This window comes from Eptesicus fuscus, chromosome 1, assembly GCF_027574615.1.
Source record: "Eptesicus fuscus isolate TK198812 chromosome 1, DD_ASM_mEF_20220401, whole genome shotgun sequence".
Taxonomy (NCBI): domain Eukaryota; kingdom Metazoa; phylum Chordata; class Mammalia; order Chiroptera; family Vespertilionidae; genus Eptesicus; species Eptesicus fuscus.
Window position 1 is genome coordinate 107,694,821 of NC_072473.1, and position 17,344 is coordinate 107,712,164.

The 17,344-nt window shown below is 40.0% G+C and overlaps 1 protein-coding gene across 3 annotated transcripts in view; it reads right to left on the minus strand.

Annotated features, from left to right (window-relative positions):
• SLC9A6 (solute carrier family 9 member A6) overlaps positions 1-7,948 on the minus strand; it is a 55,110-nt gene extending 47,162 nt beyond the window's left edge. For 2 of the 3 annotated variants that reach the window (XM_054728707.1, XM_054728661.1), the window contains exon 1: positions 7,588-7,948. In XM_054728707.1, coding sequence (XP_054584682.1) covers positions 7,588-7,915 — 328 coding nt within the window. In that variant the 5' untranslated portion in view covers positions 7,916-7,948. The remainder of the gene's footprint in view (positions 1-7,587) is intronic. The other variant, XM_008159134.3, reaches the window with a different exon arrangement.
• Positions 7,949-17,344: the final 9,396 nt, after the last annotated feature.

Here is a 17,344-nt window from a genome sequence, read left to right on the forward strand (position 1 = left end):
CTCTAAGTCCAGTTAGCAAATAAAACAAACAAACAAACAAAAAAAACAGACTGAATTAACAATTATAGCTATATATAATCAAAGAAGAAAAGAGGTACCTAACCAAGCATGAGGGAGTGAGACATTAGAAAAGTCTTTCCAGAGGCATCACCTAAGCAGGTAACAAAGTAAAAGAAAGGTTTTCCAGGTAGGCAGAACAGTAGTATATATCCAGTCAAGAAGTGTGAGAGAATACAGACCATTCAGGGAATCACATGCTGTTCACTATGGCTGGGATATAAAGTGACAAGAGTTGAGGTGCTAAAGATCATCAGGAGGTGAATCATAAAAGACATTGCATGTTGAAGAAGGGAGTTTAGACTTTATCCTGAAATCAAAAGGAAGTCATAGAAGGGTTATAAGCAGGGGCTTGATATCAGATTTCTATTTTAGAAAGACTGGTCTAGACTACAGAGGGTCAAAAAGGTCAGATAGAAGGCCACTGAAGTCATTCAGGCACTAAGAGTTTAGGGCCTAATATAAGAGAGTAGAGACAGGGTGATTTTTAGAAGACATTATCTTTCAGAATGATTTGGTAACCAAGCAGACTGGGAGGAAAAAGGGTGATGAAAGACTAAGCAGCCTGAACTAACCTGGCAACTAGGTGGGTAAGCTGTTCTGAGCAACCAGGTGGATAGCAGGGCCATTCAGTGAGACAGGTAACAGATTAACAGGGGGAAATGCACAGTTCAGTATTGGACATGTTGAGTTTGATGTACCTGTGACACATGCACAGTTGAATATGTGGGATCTGGAGCTCAAGGAAGGGGGATTGGTCTCTCAACTGGAGATGCACACTTATCAGTCAGAAGATGATTGAGTCAGGTGCAGAGGAAATTACCTGGGGAGCAAATATAATGGGAAGAGGACTATGAATATAGGGCTGGGGTTTTAGCCCAAGATTTAATAGCTAACATGAAAATGCTGGTAGAGGAGGAGGAGCTGATGAAAGAATCTAGGAAGGGAAAGCCACAGAAGTAGGAAGAAAAGAGAAGGAAATGAGAAACTGCAAATGCTGCAGCAAAGTAAAAAAAAAAAAAAAAGACAGGCATTAAAGAGTCCATTGGGGTTGGCAACAGGAAGGTCATAGGTGACCCTGGTAAGAGCAGTTTCAGTGTAGTAGTAGGGGCAGAGGCCAGCCAGCGTGGGAAGTGATGAGGTGATGAGGCAGAAATAGCAAGTATAAGAGCAGTAGTTGGTCAGGAAGGGGGAGAGACTGGGGATGAGGGATCCCTCAGTTTTTTTTTAAAGTGAGAAGCAATGATTAAATGGTGAACAGTAAAATGACATCAACTTTTTTTAAATCTGTACCCAAGGACATACTTAGAGAGAAGAGGGGGAAAGAGAAACATCGATGCAAGAGATTGATCGGCTACCTTCTCTACATGCCTCGAATGGGGATTGAACCCGCAACCCAGGTATACACCCTGACCAGGAATCGAACCAACAACCTTTCGGTACACAGGATGACCAACTGAGCCATTCTGGCTGGGCTTAAAATTTTTTTTAACAATGGTTCAGATTTAAAATAAATGAACAGCCCTAGCCAGTTTGGCTCAGTGGATACAGCGTTGGCCTGAGGACCAAAGGGTTCCAGGTTCAATTCCGGTCAAGGGCACGTACCTTGGTTGCAGGCTCCTCGTGGGCCCAGGCTCTGGTCGGAGGCAACCAATCAATATGTTTCTCTCACATAGATGTTTCTCTGTCTTTCCCTCTCTCTTCCACTCTCCCTAAAAATCAATGGAAAAATATCCTCAGGTGAGGATAAAATAAAATAAATGAACAATACACTTTGAAAATATCTCACCTACAGAAAACAAAATTAAAAAGTGACAAATGGGTATCACCTGTGTTTGATAAACAACTTGGGAGAGGAAAGATCCATTCAATTCTGTCTAAATGATATAGTAATAGCTTTCCTCTACTATCTCACAAGGGCTCTTAAGAGGCTCAGTTAAAGTTTTCCCTTTATACATGTGAAGAGATCACAGCTACAGTACTACAAACACTAATAACAGCAGCATAAATTCTTTCCATGTCAGCAAGCCTGACTCTGTAAGGAAAAGTACCCAATGCTGAAATGTCACTGGGTACCCTGATGAAGACTCAGCACTTGGACAAATTTGAGACATACACCCTGGCAGTTAAAACATCAGCAAGGAGAATAATTACTGAGGTTGGAAAAACTCAAGATCCTTTTCTTATAGCATCAGACATCTGAAAAATTGAAATTGATTTGAATAAAGTTGACAGATCAAGTTAATTTGGGTTCTGTGAAAGGTCAAATCCTAATCATGGAGTTAAAACAATTCTCAATAATGAGAACCTAAACAAAAAGAGTGCTTTCTTAGGGGGACAAGGCAGAAACCTCTAGCCTCCTACACAGGCAGAGGCACAAAAATTATTGATATCATGAAATTTAAAATGAACACTAACAGGCAAAAAAGAACACAACCCCGAAGAAGAGATATATTTCACAAGACAGAGAGGTCCCACTCCTCTTACATATTTCTGACCCTCTTATGCTAAAAGCCCTCTCAGGGTTAAAGAACCAAGTATTACCCAAAGGCCCTACCATTGGTTTTCTAATTGATTTCAGCCCATTCTTCCAGGTTATCACACTATAAGCCTCTGATAGTAAAAAAAAAATAAAAAAAATACGCAAGGAACATCACTGGGGTATTAGGAGTGATCAAAATTGATAAAATTTCCACATATTAAAAAGTATATGTGTGTATGTTGTATTTATATGTAGATAATATTTATCTACTTCTTGAAGAATACTTAGATCCTATCTTAAAAGCTCAATGAATTTCAAGACAGGTAAAAAAAAAATCAATGGTTTTGTTCACTTCTGGTTAGTTTTACATGTTTTTAGTAGTATTCATCTGCTTGTGTCCTACAAATCCTCCAACCTTTATCCTCCTTCTCAAGCCCTCAATCTCACTGTCTATGTTGCTGAGAAGCTGGAGGCCATTTGATATAAGCTGTCTCAATTCCAAGTCTCTCCGTCTCAATATGAGATGTAACTTCCCATGAGCTTCCCTCTCAGAAATAATCAATCACTTTTCCAAGAAAATCCTTTCACCTGGAACCTTGAGCCAATTCCATCCCAACTGTCACTGCATATATCAGTTGATCTTCATAACCTTATGAAGTAGATACTATTATAAATCCCTCACTCATTATTTCCTCATCTATAAAATGGGGATAAATGACTTGCCCAAAATTATTTGGCATTAAGTAACAAAGACAGAACTGAAATCTGGGTTTTCCCTTTCCAAAGATGTTATAATTTTCTAATCATCTCGCTCTCACATCAGTACTAACTTCTCTAGTGGCTTATATCTCCATTTTCTCAAAGCCCTCCTTCACAATCCACCTCCAAAATCCCTACAAATTTCAGTATTATCCCCCTACATATTTCATCTCGTGAAATTTAGTAAAGTATGGTATAGAAGTAACAGCATAAGTTTGTAATCATATAAATGTATAAATTCTGGCTCCATCAAGTTCTAGTCTGTAACCTTAGGGTAAATAATTTCTCAGTGAACCTGTTTCACCAAATGTAATTGATCATAATACTAATTTGTTTTGTCTTCACAGTTAAGTTTCATTGTTTTAACTTAAGGCAATGTGGCCAAGGGCTAAGAAAATGAGGCTTTTGAGCCAGAGTGACGGAGCTTGAATCCTGGCTCAATACTTACAAGTTATTTGATTTCAAGCAGGTCATATATTCATTCCGTGCCCCAATTTCCTCCTCTGTAAAATGGGTAAGATAATAGTACCAACCTCACAGGGTTGTTATGAGCTTTAAATGAAGTGATACTTATAGAGTGCCTAGCAGTGTCTAATACATTGTACTGCTCAATAATCATTACCTATTAAGACAGTAGGTTGTGCTTTGTGGGCAGGGGTGACTCACATCTGTATTTCCCATAACTCATACATCAAAGGCACTTAATATTTATTAATGAATCGCATTAATTGACCACAGGACTCTGGATGCTGTAAGTTTAAGGCAATAAATACTTTGTTCTTCTCTTGCTTTTTATACCTTCTGTAAGTACACTGCAGTGAGTGGTCACTTTTCAGACTTAATTGACTACCCTGACAATTTTTACTACTGGCGACTCACTTTTAAGCTTCTTAAGCAAACGATCCCAATGAACAAAACACTTGGGTGCTTTGACATTATAGAAACTAACCGTACTGACTATTTAATAAGTTTTTAAATCTTGCTTCTCAAAAACATAAAGGAGAGACTTATTTTAAAAAGCATTTCCCCAGGACTTAGGTAGATAAACAGATATCACATAAATAAAATCATCAGTGGACTGAATTTTAGAGGTCTGGACATTCCCACAGTAAAAAGCCTTTTCACCTGGAAGTCAAACTGAAAATGAAAGGTCTTAAAATCATATATTACCATAACAGCCAGGATGGTATAAGAGTCATAAGAAAAGGTAAATGGCAGACAGTAATTAGGATTAAGAAACCTCAATTTCCATGGCATTGAAACTACTTTGGCTCAATCTTACCTATTATCAAACTGGACTTGGGAATTAGTCAGGAGGTTGTTTCTCCACAATACCCACAGCCTATAGTAAGAAAATGGGACAGCTAAAGAATGCCCAGCCCGACCGGCATGGTTCAGAACCAGGAGGTCACGGTTCAATTCCGGGTGGTCAGGGCACATGCCCGGGTTGGAGGCTTGAACCCCAGTAGGGGATGTGCAGGAGGCAGCCGATCACTGATTCTCTCTTATCATTGATGTTTCTCTCTCTCCTTCTCCCTTCCTCTCTGAAACCAATAAAAATATATATTTTTTAAAAAGAATGCCAAGTTGTGGCAAATCAACCACTTTCCCTACCCTTGTTTTTCCTTCACAAATACTAACACTCAGGTGCCCCATTCTTTTTTATTAACTTAGAAATTAGAAACATCAGGAAATGCAATTAGTAATCCCACTTTTTTACTTCAGCCCAATAAGTAGATGAGGATAATTACATCAAAGAGCAAATACATTCAAGGCAATTCTAAGTCTCTATTTGATTTTTTTAAAAATACAGTTGCCTGGCCAGTGTGGCTCAGTGGTTGAGTGTTGACCTATGAACCAGGAGGCTACAGTTTGATTTCCGATCAGGACATATGTCCGGTTTGCAGGCTCGATCCCCAGTGTGGGGTGTGCTGGAGGCAGCCAGTCATTGATTCTTTCTCATGATTCTTTTTGATGTTTCTATCTCTCCCTCCCTCTTCCTCTCTAAAATCAATAAAAATATATTTTAAAAATATTGTTTGCCTCTTAATTTATAAGACTGAGCAATTAAAATGACAGTTCTGAGCCTAACCTGAAAAAATGCAAATTATAACAGCAATAATAATAGTATCATAGCTATAATTTATTGAGTACTTACTTAGGAGTCAGGTACTAAATTAAAAACATTTCTTCCTCACAATAATCCTACTATCATTGTTCCCGATTTATAGATGACACTGTAAGAGGGTAAGGGACTTGCCTAAGACCACACAGAACTATTGGAGCAGTGGGACAGCAACCCAGGTCTGATTCTAAAGCAGGAGCTGGCAAACTACAGTGCCAATCTGTTTTTATATGACCCAAGAGCTAAGAATGATTTTTATGTTCTTAAAGGTTTGTGAAGAAGGAGGAGGAGGAGGAAAAGAGAAGAAGAAGAAAATGCAACAGAGACGCAGAGACCTATGTGAAATGGAGTTGACAACACTATCTGGACTTTTACAGAAAAAAAAAAACTACAGATGTCTGGTCTAAAGCCTTGCACCTTTAACCACTATGTCACACTATCTCTTATTGGAAGAGGTTTCTGTGATGAATTCCTTATTGTAGCACCATACTACTCATCTGGCATTTAATCAAATTTAAGATGCAATTATTTTCTTTATATGACCTACCCAAGAAGGGTAAGTTCCTTGGAGGTAGGGATCTTATATTTCTTTGTATTTTCTGTGCCTAAAATGTAGTAGGCTGATTAGTAAATGCTTGTTCAGGATAGTAAATAAAGCGCACAGTTTTTTCCAGAGAAATTATATAGAGATGCACATAGCTTATCCAGCCAATTTAGCTTAAGGGGTGCTACAAATAAAATGCAAAAAAATGAAATATGAAAACCATCTAAGATATCTAAAAATTAAGAATTCTAGGAAGCAGAGATATTTTTCACACAGGCTTAGAATTGTATTATCTTACAAATGAAAAATAGACCCGAGTTCACACATTTTCTTGATGCACACAACTATATTTCTTTGCTTCCCTTGAGATACACATTCCAGAAGTCTGTATTTACTGGGAAAGGGTGTATGGGGATATATGCATAGGGAAATGTCTTTTTGTGGCAAGGCTTCTTCTACCTTTATGCAAGTCTGAGAAATGAAGTTCAACGAGCTCATCAGTTTAAGCCTGTTCCAAATGAAGGTAATATTCACCCATATACTGCACAGAAAGAATCATTTGTCTTCCAGAATCTCTTTGGCCACATACACCCTCATAGGCATCTTAGCTTAAAACAGCAATATACATCTTTTCCTCTCATGAGGCCCCAGCACAGGCCAAAATGCTCTGAGCCCATGGTTTGATTTGCCATCTTCCCTCAGGACCAAAAAATATAAATAAATAAATAATCTCAAGAAAAAGCACACCAAGACACAAGAACTGAAGCCATTTAATGATCTGTCAATAACCTTATACCACTAGCAAGTCATACTGCATGTGTGTGGTGTTCCTAATTACTGTTTGGCTTAACTGTCCTTATCATCATATAGTACAACACACTGCTGGAAGATCTTTAACTCTTCCTTGTCCTCCTCTCGGTACGCTTGAATTGAAAGGGTAAACCATACGTACGTTCATATCAGATTTTGCAAACATAGTACAAAATGCCTAAGCCTTCTTTAGCTTCTTTAGCGGATCGGGTTTTACTTGGGCTACAGGGTAGTAAGGTCTTCAATTTCCATCACGAAAGGACAGGGCATAGTAATAACTGGGTGATGGGTAAAGGTGGACTCTGGCTCCAAAACAACACCAGGTTCCGAGCAGTAGAGATATTGTTGCAGCTTCAATGTACTCTAAACAAACTGACAACCCTCAGAGTAAAGGATCGCTAGGATGTCTTCCCCACCCCCAGTCCCCAGCCCTATCTGAGACACCGCACCCACTCCCTTCCAGTCCTCAGTCCCAGGTCCCCAGCTTGGAAGGCATAGGCAGGGGGGTGCAGAAGAAAAAGGGGGTGGGGTCAGAGGGAAAAATATGTGGACAGGCAGAGGAAAGGGCGGTGCGAGGCAGGCAAAATGGGGTGTGAGGCTGAGGAGGAAATGGGGTGAGGCAGAGAAACAGGGAGCATAGCAGAAAAAAGGGGTCGAGAAAGAGAATCAGGATTGGGGGAGGGGGAGAGGCAAAAAATGGAAGTAATCAGAAGAACTCAACATAGGCCCAGCAGGACCAGGGGAGACCAAGCTGCCAGCAGGCAGAGAAAGGGGGAGCGCCAGGGGCGGACGTGGGGATGAGGCACTTGCCATAAATCATTGCCAGGCCGGTTTCGTGAAGGAAGCGGGCCCGGCGGTGCTTGAAGAGCCAGATCGTGAGAATGGTGAGGGTGAGCAGCAAGATGAAGATAAGCAGATTGGCGCTGTCCTGCCGGTGGCTCTCCTCAGCTTGCTTCTCGGACACGATCTCCTCGTCCATGGCTCTCACCGCTCTGCCAGCGCCGTCCGAAGCCCTGGCCCAGCCAAAGACGCCCAGTGAGAGGAGCAACCAGAGAGGCCGAGACAGCCTGTGGGCCCGGGGGCCGTTGCCGCCAACACTCCGGGGGAGGGTGGAACGCAGCCAACCTCGCGGAGCCATGTTTCCCCCCGCCCCCCACCCCACTCCTCAACCCGTCGCCGCCCGAAGTCCGACCACTCCCCTAGGCCTCACGGGAAGGGGGCGGGGCCGCGAGGAAGCCGGCTGAGCGCGCTCCAACGCCGCCGCCCCGGTCTAATTTAAAGGGACCACGACACTCACAGCTCGCTTTGCTAGGTCTCTTCGCCCTCTGTCCACCAGCTCCTCCCAGCACAGCTCACGGACACTAGGGCGCTGCCAGGGAATAAAAGGCCTTCGAATCTAGCCCACTGCCTTCTAGAAAAGAAACCTCTGTTCAGTGTAATCAAACAGTGGCAGATTGGGCTAGGCCTACTTTGATCCTATTAGAGCTCTCAGGGGAATGGATCTTTCAAAACTCATCTCAGTAGTCCCCCAGTGTCTCTTAACAATATAAGAAGTTGTCCCCTTGGGAGTGGCCTAAATCTCTGTAATTTAAATCGGATTCTCCTTGTTCTGTCCTCATTGAAAACACTGTAGTAGTCCATAAAAGAATGAACTCAAAGGCAAGGATTATGCATGTATGTAAGTTTTGTTTCTTTTCATATAAACACCTGACATAATTAATCTCTCACATTGGGAACCTATGTAGAGAAACTCATCAATCTCACAAAGAAGATTCATTCGGTTTGTGCTTAAATTTACCCATGCTCCAAACAATCCCTTTCCTTCCCCAAGAAATCTTTCGTGGTGTGGCCTGGTCTCTCCATCTCCTCTTGCTCCTTTTTCCTGCTATTTTTAAAAAAATTTAATTGTATTTATTCAATTACAGTTTACATTCAATATTATTTGGTATTACTTTCAGGTGTACAGCATAGTGGTTAGACAATCATATACTTTACAAAGTGTCCCCACCCCCAATAATTCCAGTAGCTACCAGGCACCATATTTCGTTATTAAAATACGATTGATTTTATTTTCTATGCTGTACTTCACATCCCCATGATTATTTTGTAACTACCACCTGTACTTCTCAATCCCTTCACCTTTTTCATCCAGTTCCCCAACGCCCCCCTTCCCCCCCCCCCCCCCCCCGTCCTTCTGGCTTAGTATGTTCTCTATCTTTGAGTCTATTTCTGATTTATTTGTTCATTTATATTGTTCTTCAGATTTCACACATAAGTGAAATTACATGATATTTGTCTTTCACTGTTCGGCTTATTTCATTTGGCATAATACCTTCTTGTTCCATCAATGCTGTTCCAAATGGAAATATTTCACTATTTTTTTACGGCCAAGTAATATTTCACTATATATACATACCGCTACTTTTTTGTCATCTATTGATGGACACTAGGTTGCTTCCATAGCTTGGCTATTGCAAATAACGGTGCAATGAACATAGAGGTGCATATATTCCTCCAAATTAGTGTTTTGGGTTTCTTAGTATATATACCTAGAAGTGGAATCACTGGGTCATAAGGCAGTTCCATTTTTAATTGTTGGAGAAACCTCCATAATTTTTTCCCATAGTGGCTGCACAAATCTGCATTCCCACCAACACTGCACAAGGGTTCCATTTTTTCCACATTCTCACCAACACTTATTGTTTGTTGATTTATCAATGATAGCCATTTTGGCAGGTATGAGGTGATATCTTATTGATATTGTTGCAGCTTCAATGTACTCTAAACAAACTGACAATGTACTCTAAAACCACTGATTATTGTGGTTTTAATTTGCATTTTTCTGATTAGTGACATTGAGCATCTTTTCATGTCTTTTGACCATCTGCATGTCCTCTTTGGAGAAGTGTCTATTAAGGTCCTTTGCAATTTTTAAATTGGATTGTTTGTTTTCTTGGTGTTGAGTTGTATGAGTTCTTTAAAAATTGTAGATATTGGGCCCAGCCAGCATGGCTCAGTGGTTGAGTGTCGACCTATGAACCATGAGGTCATGGTTTGATTCCCAGTCAGGGCACATGTCTGGCTTCTGGGCTCGATCCCCAGTGTGGAGCGTGCAGGAGGCAGCCGATCCATGATTCTCTCGCATCATTGATATTTCTATCTCTCCCTCTCCCTTCCTCTCTGAAATCAATAAAGATATATTTTTAAAAATAAATAAATTTTAAAAATAAAATTAATGAAAAAACATATCCTCAGGTGAGGATTTAAAATAATAATCCTATATAATAAAGAGGTAATATGCAAATTGACCATCACACCCTCACACAAGATGGCCCCCCCATGTGGTCACAAGATGGCTGGCAGGGGAGGGCAGTTGTGGGCAATCAGGCCAGCAGGGGAGGGCACTTGGGGGCAACCGGGCTGGCAGGGGAGGGCAGTTGGGGGTGACTGGGCCTGCTGGGGAGGGCAGTTGAGGGGAGACTGGGCCTGCAGAGGAGGGCAATTGGGGGGATATGGGCCTGCATGAGAGGGCAGTTGGGGGTGACTGGGCCAGCAGGGGAGTAGTTAGGCATCAATCAGGCTGGCAGGGGATTGGTCAGGGGGTGATCAGGCTGGCAGGCAGAAGCAGTTAGGGGCAATCAGGCAGGCAGGCAGGCGAGCAACTGGGAGCCTGCAGTCCCAGATTGTGAGAGGGATGTCTGACTGCTGGTTTAGGACAGGAATCGGGCCTAAACTGGCAGTTGGACATCTCCTGAGGGGTCCCATATTGTAGAGGGTGCAGGCTGGGCTGAGGGACACCCCCCCCCAGTGCACAAATTTCGTGCACTGGGCCTCTGGTAATAATAAATAAATAAATAAATAAATAAATAAATAAATAAATAATAAATTGTGGATGTTGCCCTAGCTGGATTTGCTCAGTGGATAGAGTCAGCCTGCAGACTGAAGGGTCCTGGGTTTGATTCCAGGCAAGGGCACATACCCGGATTGTGGGCTAGATCCCTAGCTGGGGGCATGCAGGAGGCAGGCGATCAATGATTCTCGTCATTGATGTTTCTATATCTCTCTCTTCCTCTCCCTTTCTCTCTGAGATCAATAAGATAATAAATTGTGGATATTAACCCCTTATCAGATGTATCATTGGAGAAAATTATCTCTCATTCAGTGAGTTGTCTTTTTCTTTTGTTCATGGTTTCCTTTGCTGTGCAGAATATTTTTACTTTGATGTGGTCCCATATGTTTATTTTTTCTTTTGTTTTCCTTGGCCGAGGAGCTATATCAGAAAAAAATATTACTAAGAGAAATGTCCAAAGTTTTATGTCTATGTTTTCTTCTAAGAATTTTACAGTTTTGAGTCATACATTTAAGTCTTTAATCCATTTAAAGTTTACTCTTGTATATGGTGTAAGAAGGTGGTTTAGTTTCATTGTTTTTGCATTTATCTGTACAATATTCTCAACACCATTTATTGAATAAACTGTCTTTACCCCATTGTATGTTCTTATTTCCTTTGTAAAATATTAATTGATCATACAGGCTTGGGTTTATTTCTGGGCTCTCTATTCTGTTCCATTGATCCATATGTCTGTTTTTATGCCAGTACCATGCTGTTTTGATTACTATAGCCTTGTAGTATACCAGGTAGGGTGATACCTCCAACTTTGTTCTTTTTTAAGATTGTGGAGGCTATTCAGGGTCTTTTGTGGTTCCATATAAATTTTTGGACTATTTTGTTCTAGTTCTATGAAATAAGCCATTAGTATTTTGATAGGAATTGTGTTAAGTCTATAGATTGCTGTGGGTAGTATGGATATTTTAACAATGTTAATTCTTCCTATCCATGACCACAGTATGTGCATCCATTTATTTGTATCTTCTTCAATTTCTTTCTTAAGTGTGTTATAGTTTTCCAAGTATATGTCTTTTACCTCCTTGGTTAAACTTACTCCTAGGTATTTTATTTTTTGATACAATTGTAAATGGGATTGTTGTCTTAGTTTCCCTTTCTGAAAGTTCATTATTGCTGTATAAAAATGCAACCAATTTTTGGATATTTATTTTATATCCTGACACTGCTAAATTTATTGATCAGTTCTAGTAGTGTTTTGGTGGAATCTTTAGGTTTTATATATATACAATAAGTATCATGCCAATAATGACAGTTTTACTTCTTCCTTTCCCATTTGGATGCCTTTTATTTCTTCGCCTTGTCTGATTGCTGTGGCTAGTACTTCCAGAACTATGTTGAATAAGAGTGGGGAAAGTGAACATCCCTGTCTTGTTCCTAATCTTAAGAGTAATGCTTTTGGTTTTCCCCCATTGAGTATGATGTTTTCTGCGGGTTTGTCATGTATGGCCTTTATTATGTTGAAATATGCTCACTCTATTGCCACTTTGCTGAGAGTTTTAATCATAAATGGGTTTCCTGCTCTCTTAAAGCTAATTTCCCCAGTTCAGATGTGTTGACTGTGAGAAAGAACATAACTATCTAGGATTCCTGGTGGCTAACTGGGCTCAAATTTGAAAACAGAGGGAGGGAGGAAAAGTGGGAGGGAGTGGGGGAGAGAGAAACATGAATGATGAGAGAGAATCATGGATCAGCTGTCTCCTGCACGCCCCCTACTGGGGATAGAGCCCACAACCCAGGCATGTACCCTGACTGGGAATGGAACCATGACATCCTGGTGCATGGGTCAATGCTCAATCACTGAGCCACACCAGCCGGGCAAAAATGTTTTTAAATGAGCTCATTATTTCCTCCTACAAACATGTATTCTTTCTCAAAGATTTTATACCACTAATGGTATTACTATCAATCCAATTTCTATCATTCTGCTTGGAATTCATGATTCTCAAACATTTTCATCTCATGGAAATATGACCTCTTGCCTAAAACAACTAACATTCAGGCAACACTAAGTTGCCCTGGTGTAGATTCACTCCCACTAACCAGTTTTATGTTCTGCAAGGATGTTGAACTTCAAAAAAAGGCGCTAGAACAGTGCTCAACTCCAAGTTGGATCAGGAACTGTCCCAGAAACTGTGAGCTGATTCTCTCCTCTTAGTACCTAGATCTGTCTTTGCCTTCCCAAGAAACCTCATGGATGTCTGTTCCCTATACCCTAACTGCAGCCTAACCACACTGCTCTGTTCACACAGGGCTTGCTTTGTAGAGACAAGAACCCCACATGAGAATCCTTCTCAGTCTCCCACTACCCTCTCCCCAGACCTATCATGGTCACTGAGAAGACTAGTGAAGGAGTATACCTGCTTCTTCAGGCCTAATTACCCAGTTCAAAGCTTTCTTGCCTCAGCACAAAACCATCTTTCATTCTCCTAGCGTTTGGAGCTTGAAAAAAACAAAGCCACACATTGCTTGCATGACCACAGTCAGCAAGTCTTTATGTCTCAGACTCTACCTCTGTTGATATGACCCCAGCAACTCAATATGCCCTCCCCAGCAACCTCTTTACCTCAGAGTGCCAGGAAGAATCTTGATATGGCAATAACCCTACCAAGCGGGCCAATCCCCATGAGCCTTCAGCTCTCCCAGAATATACTTCCCTCTCAATCCAATACTGCTTTATGCTGCTGACTCTCATCTCCCAGTTTCTCCTCTCACTACTGCCCTCCCTGCCAATGCTTGTCATGTGCTCTCTGGAATTCCCTCCATTATAAATAAACTACCCAACACTCTCAGTTGCTGCATGGATGCTCCCTCTCCTGAATTTCACCCTGGACATCACATACTCTAAAGTTGTTTCAAGTGGAGGCCGCTCATTTCCTCACCACCCCATTGTCCCCCCCACACACATACACAAATACACAGAACTCACACTCTGTATCAGAGGGCTCCACTTACTTCTTCCAAGCTCATTACACCTCCACCCTCCACTGAAGCTTGAACAACATTTCCTGTTCTTCTTTCCTTCACCTAATGACTTCCTGTTCACTCCCACACATTCATGGAGGACTTGGACATATGGTTCACAGCTTCCTCTTTTCCTCCAGCTTCCCCTACCCCAACCCTGCCATTATCTGGGTGACTTCCATTCTTATACAGACAAGCCACCTGGAATGCACACCTTGCCTCCTTTTTAACTGAAAAACAAAAACAAGAGCCTCAAGAAAATTGTTGTCACCTTCCTTACCCTGCAACTTAATTAAATATACTATCAGTGTCTATCCTTTCTTCCTTGACTCCAGCCTCAGTGTAAGAGGTGTTTCCTACTCCCTTAAGAAACATGTCTCAGTCTGTACTCTGCATTCCATCAACTCCTTCCTACCTCTTTCAGGATCTACTTCAACAATTCTCTCCCAAAGAAGAGAGGGTAGAAAGAGAAGGGCAGTCGTATAGGGAATGCCTGTATTCAAGAAATAGAACAAAGACTAGGTCACAACTATCAGAATCCTGTGTAATTATGCTGGAGTTTTCAGTTCATTTACTAAACACAGCAACCCAATGTGCTAAAAAAGCAAATAAGATGTTCTATTTCATTTTTGGTATCAAGGGTTTTTAAAAATGAATAATCATATTAACCTCAGACAAGTAACCTAGGTTATTTTGTGCAGATGTGGTAATGAAACCCCAGAAGAGATATTCATAAATCTAGAAATGGTCCAGAGGAGAGCAATTAAAATAATCAAAGCGAAAAAGCAACTGATCTTTAAGAAAGACTAAAGGAATAAACTCTTCTGTCTGGAAAAACAGCTAGAAGAGTCAACAGTAGCGACAGCAATAATAATGATGGTTAACATTTACTGAGTGCTCACTATGTATGAGATTATTCTAAATAGCTTATATGTATCATCTCAATCCTAACAACTATTTTATCAGGTAAGTACTGTTATTGGCCCCATTTTACATATGGGGAAATTGAAGCACAGTGAAGTTAAGTAACTTGTCCAATCTCTCATATGTAGTAAAGGAAAATCCAAGATTCAAACCCAATCTGATTCTAGAGCATGTGCTTTTAACCATAGTAGTAAGGACCTTCCAGCAAAAAAAATCTTAAAGACATGAATCAATTAATCACAGTTTTGTTTACTAAGATTCAAAACTTAAAATACCAAGGCACCACTTAATGATTTAAGAGAAATACATTGTTTTGTCATTTGAATTTTTTGCACTGAGCACACATCACTTTTGTAAAGAAAAATATTAACTGGATGCAATTTCAACATAAATATAGAAAACTCTAGTTTATACAGAAGGTAGTAAACGTCTAGAATTTGTTACCCAGGGGAGTTGTAATAAATAGCGATAGCTTGAAAAACTGTATAGTAGCCATAGTAGATATGAACCTTTTATAGATACCGATCATAGTCAGGAATCTATTCTAGGAAAGTGGAGTTTTTAACCACTTAGGAAAGGACAGAATGTGCTAGATGGAGGGAGAATATGTGTGGGAAATGGAGACTTGGATGAGTGGTGTATGAAGTTACTCTACTAGTTAGTTGGCATGCAACAAAGTTAATTAACTTGACAATTCTAGAATTGCAGTGGTTTCTCTATTCAACAAACTACACTAGGGAAAAGAGATGAGTCTTCATAAATCTTGGTAGGAAGCGCTTTAAAGATGGTTATCCCCACCTTTAATAACATCCACACCATGTATGCACTGTGCATATGGAAAATGTCTGTTTATTTGGTAAAACTAAAGGCACTTTTGGGGTCACCTAGGAATTTAAATGCTCTTTCTCATGAGGTTTGACTCTTGTTCTAAGAACCCATGTAAAAAGTGCTGCCACTAGATTTACCTTGCACCTTTGGGATTAACTTCAACCAATGTATGAGTGGATCCAAAGAACTTATTTGAATGATATGGTCTGTGGTAACTGTGACAATGAATACCTTGGCTTCCCTTCAGGTTGGAATTCACAGATAAGACAATTTAAAATCTCACTCCATGAATATGAGTTAACCACTTATTTCTAGAAAATGTGAAACTAGCCTACTTTCTTTTATCCTCAGTACATGGGTAAGAGATTCAAAGGAAGAGAGTAGGGAATGCATTTTAAGAGGGTAATGGAGAAAACAAAACTTAATGACTGGACACATGTCACTTCCCTGAAGGCTAGGATAATATATTAGTAGCTTATACAAAAATCAGATCCCTTACTGGCTCTTCCTTTTTTTTTAAAAAAAAATTAATCTCATCCTTTTAAAAGAAAGAAACAAGATCTCAACTCCTTTAAGAAAACTTCTAAATTATTTTCTGCTTCAGATAAATTAATATTAGAAAAGGCAATTTAATAGGGTATCTGAGAAGGCTAATTTCAATTTGACCATCATCAAAGCAAAAACAACATTTTAAGAATTTTGTTTTTTTTTTCTTTGTCAACTATCTTTACTATCTTGTAACCTTCCTGGGTGGAGAAGGAAATACTTTCCTGTCTTGTACAGACAGATTATTTCCTGGTTCTCCCTGATTGTAAGCTTTATAAATAGAACTGTATTTGTAAGGAATACATTATACTGTACTTGATATTGATCAAGTACTGTGTCAAATCTTGGCTTAGAGGTGAAAAAACTGGAGAGTTCCCAGAGAAAAATAAGGATCATAATTAAAGGCTTGGAAAATAATTAAAGAACAAAAAAATATATAGGTTAAGTTAAGGAAATCTGATAATTATTGGAGACCTTTTATTTTTTCATCTTTGAATAAAATGTCAATCAATAATCAAATGATTATCAAAATTTAAGAGAGTGTATAAGTTCACAGAGATTTTTTAATCCAATTTGAAGTAATGGAAGGACTCTCTACAGAGATCCTTTCAAATAAGGGCATATCCCTCCCTCATTCTTTCCTATAATTTATTCATTTAGCAAACGTTTATGTGAATGCTTACAACATGACAGGCAATGTTCTAGATACAGACAGAAATCTTTGTCCTCTTGGAACTTACATTCCAGAGGTATATAGTAAATAATAATAACACAAAAAATATAATAAACTAGAGGTCCGATGCAGGAAATTCGTGCAGGGGGTTCGGCCCTCACAGTCCTGGCTTCATCCAGAAAGTCGTTCAGCTGTCAGGTCTAATTAGCATATTATGCTTTTATTATTATAGATAGGTAAATCATAGAGTATGTGAGGGGATTGGGAATGGGAAGATTGCAAATTTAAAAGAGGTGGTCAGGATAGGCATTTTCAAGCTAAACTGATGCAGCTAAAAGAATTCTGACTGGGTTGAGGAGGAAGAATGTTGACCATACTATGCATTTACCTTGTGATATGCAGTTTACAACCCTGTACCAGTCAGGGGGTACTGGTGCAGTTTGGCAAAAAACGATGAATTCTGTTTTGGCCATATTAAGTTCAAAGTGCCAGAGGAAAGAATTAAATGGCCAACAGGTAGATGGAAATGCAGGTCTGGAGCTGCGGAGATACATTTGAGATAGGGACATCAATTTGGAATCACTGTAATATGTCTGAAAGCTGAAGCAGAAGGAATGAATAGGTGAGCTCAACCAAAGAAGAACAGAGTGAAAAGAGCTCAAGGGGAGAACCTCACTATTGAATATCTACATTTTGTGGAATAAAGACAAAGATTAAATCGCGAAAGG